Source organism: Hemibagrus wyckioides, linkage group LG02 (genome assembly GCF_019097595.1).
Source record: "Hemibagrus wyckioides isolate EC202008001 linkage group LG02, SWU_Hwy_1.0, whole genome shotgun sequence".
NCBI classification, from domain to species: domain Eukaryota; kingdom Metazoa; phylum Chordata; class Actinopteri; order Siluriformes; family Bagridae; genus Hemibagrus; species Hemibagrus wyckioides.
The window spans coordinates 9,091,894-9,113,471 of NC_080711.1; the positions used below are offsets into that span (position 1 = coordinate 9,091,894).

Below are 21,578 nucleotides of genomic sequence, written 5' to 3' on the forward strand. Positions count from 1 at the left end.
GAAATGAAAAAAACAATTAAAATTGAAGAAGAAGATGATAAAAAAGAGGAAATAAATTAATAAATAATATGTGCATTTTTTAAATACTTAAAAAAAAATACTTAAAATAATATTTTTATTATTTAATTTAAGTAGCCTATTATTATGTATATTATAATCAGTATATTATTATGTTTTATACTTTTTTCTTTTTCTTTTTTTTTTTTTTTTTACAATGTATCTATCAAACATCATTCAGTTCGCCTGGAAATGCCATGGAGAACTGAATCGAGAAGTTTATAAAATAAATACTAATAATGCTGTGTGGAGTATTCTCATGTTAAGCTTGAATATAATTGTTATCACATGCTGTGGTCAGATGAGATCAAAGTCAGTGTTTTGGTCATGCAGACTATCAGCATTACCGAATAACCAGATTCTGGGGATAGTAATCAAATTGATGTTTCCTTGAATTTTAAGCACCTTCATATTTCAGCCAAAATATGCCAATAGGCTTGGCAAATGATAGAGCTTTTGTAATGATATGAAATGACGAGAAAAACAAACCGGTGAATATATAGGAGGTGAAAAATGTACTGATTTGCTCTTAGGGGTCTCCATCAGGAAAAGACTCAGTGGTACTCATATTCAGGGTAAGGGTCAGAAATGGAAATTAATAATTATTAATTATTAATTAATAATGATTATTATTTGTTAGAAAATTTAAAACAAATCATTAAATACATTAAATATAACTACATGCATGAAAGTGTTAACTAAAAATGAGGAAGTACACAGCAAATGTTGTTTTCCTTAATTCTCCAACTCCACAGGAGGCGCTAGATGCTCTTTCCTCTGTCACTGTGCTTGCGTTTCAAATAGCACACTACTCCCTAAATTAGTGCACTATATAGGGTATTGAAATAATTGCTTTTAGCGCGACCGTTAGTGCACTATTACGCTCCTACGAGTGATTTGACATTCCGCCTTCCATGGAGTGAAAATTTGCCGTGTTTGCCGTGTTCACTTTATAAGACAGGGAGTGAATCTGATAGCAGTCGTCGAGGTGTCGCGATGGGGGTAACAATCAAAGTGGAATATTGGTAAGATTTTGTGTTGTAATAATTGTTTTCCTAGTAAATAAAATAAGGTGTTTATTGTCGTTGGATGTTAATCAGTTCCATTAAAAATTAGGGTGCTAGTCAGCTAACCCTTTGTGTTTGTTAGCATGGCAGTAGCTAGATAGGGTAAAGCAAGCGTTATTAACTTATAATAACAAAATATATTGTTAGGGAGCTGGGTTTGTTGCAAAAAATGATAGTAATACACGTATAACAGCTCAATAAATGAAACTGAAATGCACTGAAATTCTCGTTGCTAGCTCAGTGTCCAGTGTTGTGGTTCTAGCTGCTCAGGTTTGTTATAATATTGCAGCGTCACACCCTTCTGTCTTAGTGTTTATTATTTATTAGGAAAGATACAATGTCGATATAAATGTTCAGAGTGGTTTGCAAATTATGAGAAAAGGCGACGGCATGTAAAGCCCGTGTTACCATCGAGTTATTTATAAAAATAGCCTAATATTTGATTTATATCTCTGCTGTCTATGTTCCGGTTTGACCGCTTCTGTTTACATTTCTATTTGTGAGAAAGAAACGGAGAACAAGAAAGAGAGGTTTTATTTGTGAACCCTTTAATAATATATATGAATGAATAACTTCTCAGCACTGCAGTAACACTGACCGGGTAATGATTGAAGTGTGTGTTATGATATAATTATGATATGATACTCTGATATGATTGTGTCAGGTACAGCAGCATTCTTGTGATTTTTAACCCTGTGTTCTTTGTGCACCTAATGCTACGTTTAAGCACGTGCAGCAACAAAGCAACCGGACCGGAGATCACTGATTTTGAATGAAAGGTGACATGAACTTCCGGTGACGTGTGACCGTGACAATTGAAAAATATTTATGCGCATACCAGGCATAACATTATGAGCAGTGAATAACACTGATTATCTCATCATGGCACCTGTTAGTGGGTGGGATATATTAGGCAGCAAGTGAACATTTTGTCCTCAAAGTTGATGTGTTAGAAGCAGGAAAAATGGGCAAGTGTAAGGATTTGAGCGAGTTTGATGAAGGGCCAGACTGTGATGGCTAGACGACTGGATCAGAGCATCTCCAAAACTGCAGCTCTTGTGGGGAGTTCCCGGTCTGCGGTGGTCAGTATCTATCAAAAGTGGTCCAAGGAAGGAACAGTGGCGAACCGGAGACGGATGCAAGTAGGAAGCAAAGGCTGGCCCGTGTGATCCGATCCAACAGACGAGCTACTGTTGCTCAAATCGCTGAAGATGTTAATACTGGTTCTGGTAGAAAGGTGTCAGAATACACAGTGCATGACGGGTCAGGGCTGTTTTGGCAGGAGAAGGGGGTCCAACACAATATTAGGCAGGTAGTCATAATGTTATGCCTGATCGGGGTATATGCATACACACACAGGTGAATTTTATATACAAATGCCCTTCCTGCAGAACGTTTCATTTTAGCTGAAAGAAAATTGATTTGAAGTGGAATGCTAGTATTACTCTGGCAACCACAAATAGAAACACCTACATAGTACAGAGACTAGCGACTATTCAGCTCTAGCCCTTTTCAGACTGGATTCATTTTAAATAGTGCAGGTTGGGTAATGTAATTATTATTAGAGAATCTCTGTGACTTTAATCCAGTAACAACTGTTCACGTCAGTTATTTTCCATACTGTCTCTTTCCATGCCAGCATCTTCTAACTTCTATACAACTTCCTGTAAACATGACCACAGGTTAAATTGATCCTGGGTGAATATTATGCCATCTCCTGTGGGAAGGAGGTTGATAGTGCTGTTATGCCGAGTCATGCATGTAACAATAACTACAGCAACAGTTCAAAACTGTGTGGTTGGCTGCCTTCCTTGTCTCAGAGGAAGCACATAATAGAATGCACCCTCCTGGGTTGGTAGCTATTGTACACAGGGTATGAAACAATTGACAGTCTTTCTATACCAGTGAGAAAGAAATAAAGCGCAGAGTAATAAAATACAGTGTTTAATAGGGCTTGTCAGAGAAATGACCTTTTGGGAAGTTTTTAGTTAAACCCTTAGCACAGATATTGCATGTACATACTTTGGTCATGTGACCTGGTCAAGTCCTGGTGTTGGTACAAGGAACCTGTTTCCAATGTTCTGTGAACTGCTTTGTAAATATGTAAAGGGTTCTTCTTTTTTTTAGAGAAAACAAAACTTCATCGAAACTGTTGTGGAGAATGCATGAGCAACAATGTTAAAGAAAGTAAAATTTAAACTGCCTTTATTATGACAGATAAACTAGCCAAGATATCCAGTAGACCTTTTTCCTTTCCTTATTATTCTGTTTTCCTTATAGATGTACATTAATATGTAATGATTTTCTCGTCCTTTGCCTTTCTCCAGTGGCGGATGAGGCTACGAGCCCCGCTATCAGGAGCTCAAGCGAGTCGTCGTCGCTGAGTTTCCTGAGGCGGAGGTGTCTGGCTTCGTCGGCAGACAAGGTGAAAAGAATGTTACTGTTAAAGAACAGAATGTTTCGCAGACATTTTGGCTGAAACAACTTTTTCAACTTCTCAGGGAGCTTTGAGATCGAGATCAACGGACAGCTAGTTTTCTCAAAGCTAGAAACCAGCGGTTTTCCATACGAAGACGACGTGAGTATCTACTGTCACTTGTTAAAATATATCACACAGTTTATTTACTTCATAGAGATTTACATTACTATGCAAAACAGTGATTGAGACAGTTTATTCAGCATGGAGTTTTATAGTCAACATGTTTACTTAACCAACAAGAAGTTAAATTTAAGACTGCTTCTGTCTTTGGGTAGAATGCAGTACATGACTGAAGCGATAGGGGGAAAACAATTACAACAAATATAAATAAACCATTACTTGCAACAGACAGACTGATTTTAATTGCAGCTACAAGCAAGCAGTTTTTTCTGTGCTGTTATAAGAAAATAATAAAATTGATTATTATTTTCCAAAAAACCACACATCTTGAAGTATTTTTTTTCCTTTTACATTACAATACTTTTTTTTTAATTAAAGAACATGTAATTTGATCCAATTACAGATACTAATGTCATTCCCTCAAAAGTTTCTCTCTCTCTCTCTCTCTCTCTCTCTCTCTCTCTCTCTTTAACCTGTTTTAGTTACAAAAAAACGCAAGCATTTTGTCGTTTTCCCCACAAAGGCCTCTTTGTGAAGACGCTCCCTATTTGGAAAATTCATAGCTTCACCTCTTACTGTTACAAGTGCTGTCACTAGACACTCCTTTTAAAAATACTATTAATACTAATGCAAATGCCTGTGTGAGTTGTTACTATAGACACAATAATAATAAGCACATTAATATAAACCTTGACCAATCAGATCCTAGAATCCTATCCTTCATGGTTGATCTCATGCCATCATTCTTTTTCTTGCCCTCTCTTCATCCTCTCAAGGTCATGGAGGCCATTCAGAAAGCCCATGATGGCAAACCAGTGGAGAAGATCACCAAGAGCCGGCCACCTTGCGTCATACTCTAACTGCAAGCTTTTGTTTACCTCAGAAACAACAAGCCTATGAGTGAAACCATCATGACTGTGTAACGGCTCCTTGGATGTCTCCTTTCACTTCTGCTTCAAATGAAGTGTTTTTGGACGTTAATGATTGGTGTAGCTAAAAACTAAAGGTTGCACTATGAAGCTCTCAGTCCAATCACTGTCAAATCTGGAGCAGAGATGAAGAGATGGCATTTAACTTTGCATTAAAGAAATATAGGCATTTATATGTGGGGGAAAAAAGTCTAACTATTTATATGTAACATTTGATTCAGGGGTTTGTTTTGTTTTGTTTTGTTTTGTAATTTACCTGAATATTCTTCTGAAATTTACACTTGGCTTTGTAGTGAAGTCTCAGTTAAAGGAGACTCGGAAGTCTTTAACATGTTACTGTACTTTTTGACTTTATTGTTCAACAGGTAAAACTTGGTACACCACATTGAATATTCACTTTTACACCATCAACAAACAAAACAAGCAAGTGGAAATCAAACAATTATGGAGCGCTCCTGTTCATTTACATCACTGCCAAAATTGATCCCATGTTTTTTTTCCCCCATTTCATAGCTCAGAAATTTACGCCAGACATGTTACTGTACTAAATTCAGACTTGAACCTTATTTTTGCTGCCTTGATTCTTCAATTATATCTATTTAATTATAGATGATAATATATGATTCGTGAACATTAAATACATTGCTTATAGCTGCTTATTAGAAGTAGAATTAAGCATGTAGAACTTAACAAATCGTACAAAGTAGCATTGCTAATCCTTTTCAGGAACTGGTTAAGATGTTGAAATGGCTTTTTCGTAATGTTTCCTTGATTATTTTGTAAGACTATTTCCTGGTCAAACAAAAAAATTGCAGCTATTTGTTTAAATCTGCCCTTTACCTTCATAATAGTTGAAAAGTTACAGTTAGGACTTTATCAGGGATAGAGAAGTCGTGAATGTTGTTCTTGTCCATTCTCCTTACACGTTTTGTCTGTAAGTTGTGTAACCTTAATGTTGAGAAATTATTATAACAGCTTTGTCAAACAAAACCGTAAATGGTTGTCTGCTCTTGTGTTGAACATCTACTTTTGCATTTGACATTGAGTCATTATTGTTGTCTGATTGCACAACCACAATATCAGAGAGCAAATAAGGTTAAAGTACGAAGCAGCATAAACACGTCTTATCTTTTATCGCCTTAAACTCTAGCCCAGATCATCTCTCCCCATCATGACTCTTAATTTTTTTAATGTCAAAATTCTCTGTTAACATGCTCCATGCTTGAATAAAAATTTGTTGAAAGTGGTTATAGAGTTTTATCCTTACATGACAAACCACAAGGTGATTAAGTGGAGTTGCGAAATAGCTTAACTTTCAGCGAAAGACCACAACTGGAGCTTCCTAGCTCCTAGTGGAGCTTCCTTATAAACTCCCATATCCTTCACTGTTGAACTATTGACTCAAGAATATTTAGTGTAGAGCCTGGCTGGGTTGACAAAAATGTCCAAATCTTCAGCCCAGGTTGTCTTGGGTTCTCTGGATGTCTTTTGCAATCATTCTTCATGTCATTTAGTTGTAGACCTGGCCTGCACTTGCACTAGCAAACAAGTATCAAGTAAATAGGTTGTAGATGTCAAAATTGTATATTAGTGGCACTTCTCCAATTACTGTTTACTAGTTCAAGACTATGCTTATATGAGAATTTAAGTTGAAAGTAATTACCAGTGGTGTCTAGAAGCTTGGTTAGCTTTGTATATATATTTTGGTAAACATATTTCACTCCATGTTCCCGTTTCCAGCTTTAGACTATTGTTAAAGTATTATTGGTAAACCCCATTTGCAGTGAGAACTTGTCACAATCCTTCCTCTTTCCCAACCTGAGGAATCCTGAGATGAAGAAAGCAGAGTTGTGTCAGAACAAAGTGTAATAAAGGCGACTTCACTTTAGTGTATGGAGGCAAATACTGCTGTTGTCTTGAACGAATATGGGAAGTCAAGCTGCCTAGAAATAACCAGCCTATCATGATATCTCCAAGTACACAAGCTCTAACTCTCGCACATTAAGTGGCTGTATATCTGTTGTTAATTCTATAACTGTTCTTGTTATAAAAGGTCAAAACAAAGAGCATATTAAAAACATATGGCTATCATATGTTTGACTATTGACATACACTATATTGCCAAAAGTATTCGCTCACCCATCCAAATAATCAGAATCAGGTGTTCCAATCACTTCCATGGCCACAGGTGTATAAAATCAAGCACCTAGGCATGCAGACTGTTTTTACAAACATTTGTGAAAGAATGGGTCGCTCTCAGGAGCTCAGTGAATTCCAGCGTGGAACTGTGATAGGATGCCACCTGTGCAACAAATCCAGTCGTGAAATTTTCTCGCTCCTAAATATTCACAGTCAACTGTCAGCTGTATTATAAGAACGTGGAAGTGTTTGGGAACGACAGCAACTCAGCCACGAAGTGGCAGGCCACGTAAACTGACGGAGCGGGGTCAGCGGATGCTGAGGCGCATAGTGTGAAGAGGTCACCAACTTGCAGAGTCAATCGCTACAGACCTCCAAACTTCATGTGGCCTTCGGATTAGCTCAAGAACAGTGCGCAGAGAGCTTCATGGAATGGGTTTCCATGGCCGAGCAGCTGCATCCAAGCCATACATCACCAAGTGCAATGCAAAGCGTCGGATGCAGTGGTGTAAAGCACGCCGCCACTGGACTCTAGAGCAGTGGAGACGCGTTCTCTGGAGTGACGAATCGCGCTTCTCCATCTGGCAATCTGATGGACGAGTCTGGGTTTGGCGGTTGCCAGGAGAACGGTACTTGTCTGACTGCATTGTGCCAAGTGTAAAGTTTGGTGGAGGGGGGATTATGGTGTGGGGTTGTTTTTCAGGAGCTGGGCTTAGCCCCTTAGTTCCAGTGAAAGGAACTCTGAATGCTTCAGCATACCAAGACATTTTGGACAATTCCATGCTCCCAACTTTGTGGGAACAGTTTGGAGCTGGCCCCTTCCTCTTCCAACATGACTGTGCACCAGTGCACAAAGCAAGGTCCATAAAGACATGGATGACAGAGTCTGGTGTGGATGAACTTGACTGGCCTGCACAGAGTCCTGACCTCAACCCGATAGAACACCTTTGGGATGAATTAGAGCGGAGACTGAGAGCCAGGCCTTCTCGTCCAACATCAGTGTGTGACCTCACAAATGCGCTTCTGGAAGAATGGTCAAAAATTCCCATAAACACACTCCTAAACCTTGTGGACAGCCTTCCCAGAAGAGTTGAAGCTGTTATAGCTGCAAAGGATGGACCGACGTCATATTGAACCCTATGGATTTTGAATGGGATGTCACTTAAATTCATATGCGAGTCAAGGCAGGTGAGTGAATACTTTTGGCAATATAGTGTATGATAACATGACTATTACAAACATATTGCAATAGTCAGAAAAGACAGAGGTGTAGGTGATGTCACTGTGGTGCTCTGTTTTCTCTTTGTTGATGATGTTCACACAGTTTGATCAAATGTATTAGAAATTTTTTTATAGCCCTCTCCAGACTGATATCTTTGAAAAAGTGAGATTATTGAGGGTGTAAAAAGTTTGACATGATTTGTCTTGGTTTCATTTTTTTTCTTTGGAGCAGAAGAATTTCTGGTTTCTCAGTGACAAAACAGACTAGGAGTCAAAGAATAGGTGACAAATTGCTATTGTGTAAGAGAAAGACTTAAAGACTTAAAACACTTAAGGATGTTATGTTATTGATCAAATAATAATAATAATAGACACTCCTTTTAAAAATACTATTAATACTAATGCAAATGCCTGTGTGAGTTGTTACTATAGACACAATAATAATAAGCACATTAATATAAACCTTGACCAATCAGATCCTAGAATCCTATCCTTCATGGTTGATCTCATGCCATCATTCTTTTTCTTGCCCTCTCTTCATCCTCTCAAGGTCATGGAGGCCATTCAGAAAGCCCATGATGGCAAACCAGTGGAGAAGATCACCAAGAGACGGCCACCTTGCGTCATACTCTAACTGCAAGCTTTTGTTTACCTCAGAAACAACAAGCCTATGAGTGAAACCATCATGACTGTGTAACGGCTCCTCGGATGTCTCCTTTCACTTCTGCTTCAAACGAAGTGTTTTTAGACGTTAATGATTGGTGTAGCTAAAAACTAAAGGTTGCACTATGAAGCTCTCAGTCCAATCACTGTCAAATCTGGAGCGGAGATGAAGAGATGGCATTTAAGTTTGCATTAAAGAAATACAGGCATTTATATGTGGGGGAAAAAAGTCTAACTATTTATATGTAACATTTGATTCAGGGGTTTGTTTTGTTTTGTTTTGTTTTGTAATTTACCTGAATATTCTTCTGAAATTTACACTTGGCTTTGTAGTGAAGTCTCAGTTAAAGGAGACTCGGAAGTCTTTAACATGTTACTGTACTTTTTGACTTTATTGTTCAACAGGTAAAACTTGGTACACCACATTGAATATTCACTTTTACACCATCAACAAACAAAACAAGCAAGTGGAAATCAAACAATTATGGAGCGCTCCTGTTCATTTACATCACTGCCAAAATTGATCCCATGTTTTTTTTCCCCCATTTCATAGCTCAGAAATTTACGCCAGACATGTTACTGTACTAAATTCAGACTTGAACCTTATTTTTGCTGCCTTGATTCTTCAATTATATCTATTTAATTATAGATGATAATATATGATTCGTGAACATTAAATACATTGCTTATAGCTGCTTATTAGAAGTAGAATTAAGCATGTAGAACTTAACAAATCGTACAAAGTAGCATTGCTAATCCTTTTCAGGAACTGGTTAAGATGTTGAAATGGCTTTTTCAACAATAGGTGTTCAAAAAATAGCTATTTTCAAAAATAGGTGACAAATTGCTATTGTGTAAGAGAAAGACTTAAAGACTTAAAACACTTAAGGATGTTATGTTATTGATCAAATAAACTTCAACTGGATTATATCACACTACTCCACCACTGGATAGTTTCCAATAAAAGAATGGACCAAGTGTCCAATTCCTTATTTAGCTACTGCGAGGCTTTTATACATTACAAACTCCTCATTTAACAACATCTCATTTTAGCATAGGGGTGAACTAGCTTCATATCCTCATTTATTAAATCCTTATACCTCCTCTTTGGCCTTCCTCTTTTCCTCCTGCCTGGCAGCTCCATGTCCAACTATCTCCTACCAATATACTCACTCTCCCTCCTCTGGACATGTCCAAACCATCTTAACCTGGCCTCTCTAACTTTGTCCCCCAAACGTCCAGCATGAGCCGTCCCTCTGATGTACTTGTTCCTAATCCTGTCCAACCGTGTCACTCCCAAAGAGAACCTCAACATCTTCAGCTCTGCTACCTCCAGCTCTGACTCCTGTCTCTGTCTCAGTGACACTGCCTCTAAACCATACACCATGGCCGGTCTCATCACTGTCTTGTACACCTTCCCCTTGATTCTCGCTGAAATTTTTCTATCATACAGAACTCCCGATACCTTTCTCCACCCATTCCAACCTGCCTGCACTCGCTTCTTTACCTCTTTCCCACTCTCTCCATTACTCTGGACTGTTGACCCCAAGTACTTAAACTCCTGTACCTTCTTCACCTCTTCACCCTGTAATCTTACTGTTCCACTTCCCTCCCTGTCATTCACACACATGTACTCAGTCTTACTACGACTGACTTTCATTCCTCTTCTCTCCAGTGCAAACCTCCACCTCTCCAGGTTTTCCTCCACCTGCTCCCTGCTCTCACTACAGATCCCAATGTCATCTGCAAACATCATTGTCCAAGGAGTCTCCAGTCTGACCTCCTCTGACAACTGGTCCATCACCATAGCAAACAGGAAGGGGCTCAGAGCCGATCCCTGATGCAGTCCCACCTCCACTTTGAACTCCTCTTTCTGCCCTACAGCACACCTCACCACTGTCCTGCTCCTCTCATACATGTCCTGCACCACTCTGACATACTTCTCTGCTACTCCTGACTTCCTCATACAGTACCACAGCTCTTCTCTTGGCACGCTGTCATATGCTTTCTCCAAGTCTACAAACACACAGTGCAACTCTCTCTGACCATCCCTATACTTCTCCATCAACATTCTCAGAGCAAAAATTGCATCTGTTGTGCTCTTTCTGGGCATGAAGCCATACTGCTGCTCACAAATTTCCACTACCTTCCTTAACCTAACTTTCACTACTCTTTCCCATAGCTTCATTGTATGGCTCATCAACTTTATCACCCTATAGTTGCTGCAACTCTGCACGTCACCCTTATTCTTAAAGATCGGCACTAATACACTTCTTCTCCATTCCTCAGGCATCTTCTCACTCTCTAAAACCCTGTTAAACAGACTAGTTAAAAATTCCACTGCCGCCTCTCCTAGACACTTCCAGACCTCCACCGGGATGTCATCAGGACCAACTGCCTTTCCACTTTTCATCCTCTTCAAAGCCTTCCTGACTTCATCCTTTCTAATCTTATCTACTTCCTGTTCCACAGAGTTCACCCCTTCTACTCTTTGTTCCCTCTCATTTTCCTCATTCATCAGCTCTTCAAAGTACTCCTTCCATCTCCTCTGTACACTCTCCTCACTTGTGAGCACCTTTCCATCTCTATCCTTAATAACTCTAACTTGCCGCACATCCTTCCCATCTCGATCCCTCTGCCTAGCTAACCTGTACAAGTCCTTCTCTCCTTCTCTAGTGTCTAACCTAGTGTACAACTCGTCATACGCCTTCTGTTTGGCCTTAGACACCTCCCTCTTCACTCTGCGCTGTAACTCCTTGTATTCCTGTCTATTCTCTACAGTCCTGTCCATGTCCCACTTCTTCTTGGCTAACCTCTTCCTCTGAATACTATCCTGAACTTCCTCATTCCACCACCAAGTCTCCTTATCTTCTTTCCTCCTTCCAGATGGCACACCCAGCACCTTTCTTCCTGTCTCCCTGATCACTTCTGCTGTACTTTTCCAGTCATCTGGCAGCACTACCTGGCCACCCAGAGCCTGCCTCAACGTCTGTCTAAATTCCTCACAACATTCCTCCTTTTTCAGCTTCCACCACTTGGTTTTCTTCTCCAACTCTATCTTTGACCTCTGCTTACAGACCATCAAATTTATCCTACACACCACCATCCTATGCTGTCTGGCTACATTCTCTCCCACTACTACTTTACAGTCACTAATCTCTTTCAGATTGCCTCTTCTACATAGGATGTAGTCTACCTGTGTGCTCCTACCTCCACTCTTGTAAGTCACTCTATGCTCCTCCCTCTTCTGAAAATAAGTGTTAACCACAGCCATGTCCATCCTCTTAGCAAAGTCCACTACCATCTGTCCTTCAAGGTTTCTTTCCTTAACTCCAAACTTGCCCATCACCTCCTCATCACCTGTGTTCCCCTCACCAACATGTCCATTAAAATCTGCTCCTATCACCACTCTCTCACCTGTTGGAGTATTCTCTATCACCTCATCTAATTCACTCCAGAATCTCTCTTTCTCCTCTAACTCACAACCTACCTGTGGGGCATAACCACTAACAACATTCAACATCACCCCTTCAATCTCTAACTTCAGACTCATCACCCTGTCTGACACTCTCATCACCTCCAGAACATTCCTCACAAACTCCTCCTTCAGGACCACACCTACCCCATTTCTCTTACTATCCACACCATAATAAAACAGCTTGAATCCTGCTCCTATACTACGAGCCTTGCTACCCTTCCACCTGGTCTCCTGTACACACAGTATATCCACCTTCCTTCTCTCCATCATATCAGCCAGCTCTCTACCTTTCCCTGTCACAGCACCAACATTCAGAGTTCCTATTCTCAGTCCTACACTCTTACCTTTCCTCTTCTCTCTCTGTCTACGCACTCTCCTTCCTCCTCTACTTCTTCGACCAACAGTGGCCCAATTTCCACCAGCGCCCTGTAGGTCAACGGCACTGATGGCGGTCGTTGTTAACCCGGGCCTTGACCGATCCGGTATGAAATTTAGAGTACTGACGATTCGCATGTTTAAATTTGGCAATGTTTTACGCCAGATGCCCTTCCTGACCCAACCCTCTCTATTTATCCGGGCTTGGGACCAGCACAGAAGTCACTGGACTGTGACCCCCATGGCTAGATTAGTCGCCTCAGAAAGTGATTCATTCATTTTTAATGAATCCTTAATATAACACGGGAACAACGAGTCGTCTCAGAGAGTGATTCGCTCATTTTGTATTACCTCCTATAGGTTCTGTACGGGAAACATGTTTAGATCATCCCCAGAGTCGTTCCATCGTCACGTGAGAGCCTCATCGGCTTGGGCTATCCAGTCTTTACCGTAAAGTGAAATGATCGCTGAGTCTTCCTGACTCAGTATCTTACAGTCAATAACACTAATGTAATGTTGCATAATATTTACGAATTATCATAAAATTATCAAACGACATGTGCAATAAATAATAATAATAATAATAATAATAAAGTTCTGTTCTTGTTCCTGTCAGTCTTGTTTTGGTTGATTTATAGTTTTTTCTTATTTTTAAATGTGATCAACGTTTGCGTAAGTAGATTCATTTTGCTGAACGAGATTCAAAGATCCTAGTCAGGAAAATTATCCCACCACTACGATGTGAGCGCGTGCGCGCCTGTGTACATATGTGCGTGCGAGCGAGTCATGATTCATCTGTGTGACTTACACTGCACTGTCATTACATCAAGAAGAGCTGAGAGCTGAGTGAGCGTAAAGAGGAACAAACATGGTGGTGACAGTAAGAGTCGAATACTGGTAAGATTATGCTGCTTAATCTCTTATTTCTTATTCAGATTCGCTTGTTTTTATTAGAAAAGCTGCATATATCAACGATATGAAAAAGTAAGGATGAAACTCGGCGTTTAAACTCTGGAAGTGAAAAGGAATTACTTTTTAATATCTGTCTGATATATTGTGTGTGTGTGTGCGCGCGCGCGTGTCTGTGTTGTGTGTGTGTGTGTGTGTGTGTGTGTGTCCGGCAGCGGAAGCTGAGGCTACGACCGCCGCTTCATGAGCCTGAAGCGCGCAATCACAGCCAAAGTTCCAGACGCAGTGGTGAACGGAACTGTAGGTAGGAAATGTAAGCCACTCCGATCTCTTATACACCTTCTCTTTATAATTCCTTCATCTTTATAATAGCTTAAATAACAATCAAATCAATAGCTGGTCATAAATGAAAGATTTTTTTTGTCACATACAGCTCACAATTACATCCAGTGTACAACTAACAGTGAAATGAAAACTTGGCCTAAGACTGTGTATTAAAAAAAATAAGAGAAGGTAAAAAAAGAAGAAAAGAAAGAAAGAAAGAAAGATTGTGTACAATAGTGTGTGTAAGGTAGACGTACAGGAAAGTGCCAAAATTAGGACAGTCACGGCTAAAGGCCTGAGGGAAGAAGCTCCTCCTGTGCCTCTCCATTTTAGCCATCAGGCTATGAAAGCGCTTGCTTGATTGCAACCAGTTGAACAGGACGTTACAGGTGTGGTTGGATCATTTTTCTTGATGATTTTAGCAGCTCTGTTACTGCATCAGCTGGTATGTTGGGTAATAGTTATTATCATTTTGATCAGGAACACACACTAATAACACTGTATAGCCAAAGTTTCTTCATGAAATTATATAAGAAAGAAATGATAACAGGATATGTGCTTTTTGAACATGCCGTTACAGATTCAGTCCCCTTTCCTGTTATAATAACATCCACTCTTCTGCAAACGCTTTCTACTAGATTTTGGAGAGTAGCTATGGGGTATTAGTGAGATCAGGTGCTGATTCATGTACACTGCTTCAATTTAACACTAAAATATAACTGCTTTGTGCTACAGAGAGAGCATTTCCATAAGAGAACCACTGCTTCTTTATTTATGTAATGGTTCTGAATCTAATTACAGCTGTCTTTATTTCTGTCTTTCATTCTGTCCAGCATGCTTTGAGATTGAGATCGATGGCCATCTCGTGTTCTCCAAATTAGAGTCGGGAGGATTTCCGTATGAGGAGGATGTAAGTGTGACTCCAGATTTTTCATATTTTCTGTGCATTGAGATTCATTCTTGGATAAGTCCTTCACTATTTGTTAGAATCTAATCCAGGCTCACATTCTGTTTTTCTTTTTCTTTTGTTAATTTTAATACGAACGTGATTTGTTTGCACAGTGTAACTTTTCTTCTTTGCGACTTTCCAGGTGGTGGCTGCTGTTGTCCAGGCTCAAAACGGCAAGCCCGAGAAGCTCACTAGAAGCTCTAGTAGCTGTGTCATCTCCTAATCTGCTGGCTTTCAGCCCCTGCCCACTGCTACCACATCCCATAATGTTTCATAAGATTTGAGTCAGATTTTCAGTTCCCTCTTGTGTCTTTTTCTCTGCTGCTGCTCAAGGCTTTTGGACTTACATGATTACTGTAGCTGAAAATGTGAAAGGTTATGGTATGAAGCCTACATTCCCAAAGCCAGCTATGTAGGAGCAGAGAGATTAAGGGACACAATGAAGGACAGGTCAGTGGGATTGGCAGGATATTAAATTTGCTTCCTCTCTTTTATGCAAACTAGATGCAAACCATTTGCAAATGCTTTACTTTTTCATCTTACACTTAATAAAGGTAAATGATCAAAGATTCAGTTATTTCTTTTGTTTGTCCTTTTCTTTTTTTATTTACATTATAACATATAGTTTTATATATTTTTATCCTATATTATGAAACTTACTCTATATGTAATAAGTCTCAATACATTGATAAAAATCTTAAATAGTGTATAGAGAAGTGTGTGTGGCTGTGTGTTTGCATGTGTATATAGTCTCAACACTTTTGTTCCATAACAATGCTCCGTAGCTCTTAGTGCACAAGACAACATGATCACGTGATCAGGGCTTCAATTCAGTTTCCTGGTCCACGTTGTATATGAAACCTCTCACACATGCCTATGTGCTTAGGAGCAACGTGATCACTTCAGATATTCTTCAAGCATCTGTTCTTCAATTACACCATGTACATAGGCAAATCAAAATCCTTCATTCATAAATGATACAAATTCTTTGGATTAAGGAAAAATAATGCCCTTAACCTGGTCATTTTAAAGTGATTCTCTATATGTATAAGATTTGATTAAATCATTGGATGTCCTCTAAAATTGCATAATTGATCAGTTTTCTCCCATAGGACTTTATTTAGCTTATTTAGGTTTAGTTTCTAGAGCTGTGTGCTAATTTTAAATCCAACTGTGTCCAACTGTATGCAATAAAATATCTCTAACTCTGGGAAGTTTCACAGCTAAAATGACTAATCAGGTCAGTCCTGCTTTCATTAAGACCACGTTGTTAAAAGGGGAATAGCCTTAAAACTTTCTAGCAGATTATGTAAAAATTGGCTGAAAACAGCAAGTTACAGCATGATTTCATGAGGGTCGACCATATACTGCATATAAAACCTCCGCTGGTTTCCAACAGAACGTCGACCTTTCCAACATGGCGGAGGAATTGACGTGTCTGTATACAAATCACAGCAGCGCCCACTACTGCCTCCTGATATAAGTGAATATGACATACAAGTGTTATGACAGGAAAGTGTATTTATGAACCATTTATTATCAGATTTTCTTGAAACACATTCATCATGCATTATAACCTTAATTAGTGCTTAAATAAAATATTAAAAACATACAGCGCCATGTTGTTGTTTTTTGAAAGTCCCGCGCCTTGTTGTTGTCATTTAAAAGTCCAGAGCGCGTGCTTGCGTCATCTAGAAGGCTTTTAAAAGATTTCAAACGAAAACAATTGACACAGCGACACTGCGGATTACCTGAGATATTTTGAAGATAAAACAGCAGATTTTCTTGGAGAGAAATGATAAATTTAGGTAAGTATCTTCCCTTTCTAGGTAGATGGACAGGCCGGGGCCTGGCCTGCGCCGCCGGGATGCTCGCGCTCACCTCCGCGGGATACTGCGCGTATCGCTGGATGAAGAGGAGAAGCGATCTTCAAGCTGCTGAAGTTCAAGCTGCTCACGGTGAGAAAAGCTCAATTTTTACTTAGTCTGTGTGTTTCTAATCGCTTTAGAACTTACAAAGAGAGTGTGTGTGGAAAATGAATGACTTTAATCGGTACAGAGGATAAACAGGATCAAATCTCCTGTGTAGTTTAGCTAACAGAGCTAGCCGAAAGCTAAGGCGCGTGACTGAGCTAACATTAGCCGACGATGCTAATTGGCTCATATCAAAAGCATTTTAAAGTATAAAAGTGATCATTGTGTGGATTAAAACATTTCGAGGAACAACATCATGAATTGTAGACTTAATAGTCTTGAAGTTCTAGGAAAATAATCAAGAACAGGGCGGAGTCACGAAGCCTGACATGAAGCGGAATTACTGTTAGCACCGGGATTATTATTATTATTATTATTATTATTATTATTATTCTCGAATTGAAGTGTTTTATTTCTCTTCTTGGTCTCGGCATTGTTTCTTCTGATGTGTTAATAGTTAGAGTGAATGTTGTGGTAATGAGTGAGTTCCTGTTAGCGCATGATTGTAGCAGCTGTAAAGAGTCAGTCCCTCACCAACTCGCCTTTTTATTTCCCTTCTTCTTCAATAAGACTCGTTTCTCCTTACTGATCACTAATATAACACTCTGATTAAAGACATGAAGGGGATGAGAGAGTGTCTTCTTGAAATATTTTCTTTCCTACATGAATGTCAGTTTCCACTGATGAAATTTGTCATCTCCGTGACATACTGATGTGGTTAAATGTGTCAAATGTTTTACAGGATCTGTTGTTGATGATGTGGAGGAAGCCGAGACCACCGAGGTATGTGTCAGGAAAAAAGGACTAGGCTTAATATATTATATACTACAATATCAAATACATTAGTTTTTCATTTTTAACTGGTGTGTGTGTGTTAAGGTCACTGATCCAAGCGTCCAGCTCCTTTGCACTGAACATGACCCTCAGATCTCAGCTGATGCCCTGGTAATTTTATATTTCTGTTATTTTTAGTGTATTCTTTAGATGCTTTTGATTGAAACAGCAAATTTTAATCTTTGTGCTTCATTCAGGTCACTGAGATAAATATCCAGCTCCGGAGCACCAGCCCTGACCCTCAGAAGTCAGCTGTCATTCTGGTAATTTTATATTTCAGACATTTTTCAGTGAAATGTTTCCCGACCTTTTTGTTTTTGTTTGGCCTTGTCACTGTCCATGCTTGTAAATCCAAAAATGAAGTAATTCTCGCTGGATAATCCTCCTCTTGAGAATTTCTTTTAAAGACGACGCTTGTAGCCACTCAGAATGTTTGAGTTAGTTTACAGTAATTTACATTTAACTCTCACATGCAGTGAACTCTATGAACTCATATCCCATGATATGAACCATTTAATCAGCTTGTATCGCTTTTTTATTCGTGAAGTTACAGTAGTCACCGAGGTATGTGTCAGTAAAAAGTAGTACAGGTAAAATACTATATACAACTATTTAAAATATATTAGCTCTTCATTTCTAACAGGTGTGTGTGTGTGTGCACTGTATTAATGTCACAACTTCCTTCACTTCTGAGATTTTGCACAGAAGTTATGTGTAGAATTATGTGTCAGTTGAATTGTTTCTGTTAACATAATAAAGAATAATTCCTAATAGACAACTAAATCATTACTAATCCAAGCCTTTGTACTGTAACATTTCTGTTTGTGAAGGCTGTTTATATTTAATTCATTTCTGAAGATGTGCTTGCATTACATGCAGTCAAATATTAGGCATATCCAGTATGATAATAAATCATATTAATGACGTGAATTAATTATGTACAAAACATTTTATGTACAGAACCCAGCAAATACTGAGACACCTGCTCCTCAGTGTCCTCTTCTGGAGAGCATCATTACACCATGGGGTATGTTAGAATCCACCATTTCCAAAAATGTTGCTGTAATGTGTTGCTAGTGAATGTATGACTTGGTAAAAATGTACTGTGGATTTTCTTATTTCAGCTTGATATGAATGATTGTCTGTCTGTTTAACAGCGGTGTTTGAGTCACTGTACACTCCGGGAGAGCTGCTGGGTGAAGGAGGCTTCGGGACAGTCTGTGCAGGAGTCCGTAATGCTGATGGCAAGCAGGTGACATGACTGCACACGACATCTACTGTTCATTTACACTTAGTAACAAAATGCAGGAATAAAGCATTAAAAATTATTAATGTCCCTGAGGTACAATTACAGGGTTAAGCACTATCACTTGCCTGATTATTTGGGGCAAGGAAAATGCTATGTCAGAACAGCAGAATGAAAAATCATAGTTTTTGCAGGGAACTGTTTAGTAACTGAACAATGTAACTGATACCACTATGATTTATTTTAATGTTTAATCTTCACCAAATGCTGAAAATTGGTCTAATTTTTCCCAAAATGGGAGTATGAGGCTAAGCAAGTCTGAAGACTTATTCCCCAATGAAATAGTTTCATTTTATTTCTGATCATAACTGTGTACAAATTATGAACTGTATATGCTCTGTTCATGTTTTACAATAAGAATGTTCATGTGTTTTATATCTGAACAGGTTGCACTCAAATATGTGGGGAAAACTCCAGACGATAGATTCATCACCATTGTAAGTAAACTTCTACTTCTGTGATTCTGCAGAGAAGACAGGATCCAAATAATAACCACCTGATAGATCAAATGATGTGTCCATTTACTCAGTCCTACTAAAATAATCCTGAACAATTTACCTTCAAATTAGAGTTCACATTTAGATTGTATTCCCTATCATCCATGATAGATATCTGAATCATTACCAGTTCAAACCTTCGTATTGTATCATCTCTGATCCAGTTTACCAATCCAGGGCTAACTGTATCTGTCCGTATTTCAGCCTGGAGAGACACAGAGCCTTCCTGTAGAGGTGGCACTGATGAAAATGGTTTCCAAGCCACTTCATTGTAAGAACGTGCTGGAGATGCTCCAATGGTTTGAGATGTCCGACTGCTTCATCTTGGTCCTGGAGCGACCCAGCCCCTGCATGGACGTCCAGCAGTTCATTGACCATCACGACGGCCGACTGTCAGAAGCACTGGCTCAAAAAATCATGAGCCAGGTGGTTAAAGCCGCTCACCACTGCTGTAACACCGGTGTTCTTCATCGTGACATCAAGGCGGAGAACCTTCTAATCAACCCTGACACACTGGAAGTCAAGCTAATTGACTTCGGCTGTGGAGATTTGCTCTCTGACACACCCTATACAGAATATGAAGGTAAGTGTATAATTGGTACGAGACAGAATCTAAGAGACTGCATTGATGGGGGTTTTTTTTGCATCAGTGCTGATGGTGCTCCTTCTCTCTTTTTTGCTCAGGCACTTGGTGTTTCTCTCCACCTGAGTGGGTGTGTGATGGAGAGTATTTGGGTTATCCTGCCACCATGTGGGGTCTGGGAGTTCTCCTGTTCCACCTTGTCTGTGGACACTTGCCCTTCTGTAATGAGGATGAGATTGTTTACAGGAAGATGGACTTTGCTCCCGGCCTGTCTGAAGGTGAGAAAATGTAGAAGCATCACCATTTAGAACAGCTGAAGATGTAAAACTGGCATTACAAGATTAATTGATTTTTTAATAATATTTATATATATCTGAAATGTCAAAGCACTATCTATAATATCTCATCACTGCACACTCAGGTTGCCACAATCTGATCAATTGGTGTCTGGACCCGGAACCTGAATGTCGGCCCACGTTTGAAGAAATCCTCAGCCATCAGTGGTTTACATCTGGTGGATCTGAGTGAAGGATCTGAGTGTAGGTGGATCTGTTGAAGACTCTCACCCTCACTTACATAAAGAAAGGAAGAAATGAATAAACAAATGTATATATAAATGTATATAGAAACAAATTTATTGTTGAATAAATGTTCCATTTTTTTCTTATTTAGCCATTTGGATGTCCACCGTGGTGTTACGCCTCGTAAAGGAGCATGTCCAGGAGATGCTGAAGGCCATGGAGGGAGTCTGAGCGACACTCCTCACACACACACACACACACCTCTCTATCTCAGCCAACTTAAAGAGTGATCAGGACATTTTAGGAAATCTATTGTTGGATATTCAGTGGTCATTAGAATATAAAACTAAGATTAAACAGTTGCCCATTCATTTGTAGAACTGCTTTTGCTCTCCAAATTTAATCTTTATAAGATTAAGCAACCGCCCAAATTTAAATAAAGTAATAAATGTCCTGGTCATACTTTAAACACATCTCTTTTCTTTCCCTTTCTTTCTCTCTCCACTTGCTCAAGATCTCCACAGGTAAGTAAATACTTATTACTGTCTTTTATTTTCTGCAGATTTAAACCTGTCTTGTTTTTCTTCTCTCCCTGAGCAGCTGTACACAACATCGCTGGCCTCTAACATCAACATCTGTTAGTGCTCTCTGACCAACGGACGGCATCAACATCTGCAGCTCCGATAAGCGTCTCCATCTTTTGTTTTATTTTTTTATTATATAGATTACTTGTTAAGACATTTATCTTTATTATAGGTTTAAGATTTTACTATACTATTTATTGGACATTTAAGATTTTGTTGTATTTTTGATAGATTTATCTGTTCATTACACTTTTTATTAATAACCATTTATCATAGCTTTACATCTTTTATTGTAGTTCTATTTATTATATTTGTTATACTGTATTTTTTAATTAAATCCTAATAAAAAAGTATTAGCTCATATTTGAGGTGCCATTGTGATCATTCCCAGTTTTTCTGAATGTTTCTGATGAATGTTAGGGTTGAAATGTAACTCTAGAAACAATCTGAGACTTTTTCCTCCTAGAAAAGAAAGACTTGTTTTCTACTGACTGTGGAATTAGCACTTTATTTAGATTAAAACTAAAATCTATTTAAAAAAAACAGTCAAAATGATGAAAATTAAATCAG

At 39.0% G+C, this 21,578-nt stretch overlaps 3 protein-coding genes across 3 annotated transcripts; all 3 read left to right on the forward strand.

Annotated features, from left to right (window-relative positions):
• The first annotated feature begins 922 nt into the window (after window positions 1-922).
• selenow2a (selenoprotein W, 2a) lies at window positions 923-5,898 on the forward strand. Its single transcript, XM_058412566.1, has 4 exons — window positions 923-1,082; window positions 3,452-3,549; window positions 3,626-3,702; window positions 4,500-5,898. Exons 1-4 carry the CDS (start codon window positions 1,054-1,056, stop codon window positions 4,581-4,583), a joined length of 288 nt encoding a protein of 95 aa, XP_058268549.1. The 5' UTR covers window positions 923-1,053; the 3' UTR covers window positions 4,584-5,898.
• Window positions 5,899-13,264: 7,366 nt separating this feature from the next.
• LOC131367263 (migration and invasion enhancer 1-like) lies at window positions 13,265-15,287 on the forward strand. The gene is made up of 4 exons (XM_058412589.1): window positions 13,265-13,425; window positions 13,653-13,750; window positions 14,595-14,671; window positions 14,853-15,287. Exons 2-4 carry the CDS (start codon window positions 13,681-13,683, stop codon window positions 14,931-14,933), a joined length of 228 nt encoding a protein of 75 aa, XP_058268572.1. The 5' UTR covers window positions 13,265-13,425; window positions 13,653-13,680; the 3' UTR covers window positions 14,934-15,287.
• Window positions 15,288-16,127: 840 nt separating this feature from the next.
• LOC131370035 (serine/threonine-protein kinase pim-1-like) lies at window positions 16,128-21,266 on the forward strand. Its single transcript, XM_058417067.1, has 12 exons — window positions 16,128-16,146; window positions 16,540-16,668; window positions 17,426-17,466; window positions 17,563-17,628; window positions 17,715-17,780; window positions 18,478-18,544; window positions 18,675-18,769; window positions 19,210-19,260; window positions 19,525-19,903; window positions 20,005-20,181; window positions 20,325-20,442; window positions 20,576-21,266. Exons 1-11 carry the CDS (start codon window positions 16,128-16,130, stop codon window positions 20,429-20,431), a joined length of 1,197 nt encoding a protein of 398 aa, XP_058273050.1. The 3' UTR covers window positions 20,432-20,442; window positions 20,576-21,266.
• Window positions 21,267-21,578: the final 312 nt, after the last annotated feature.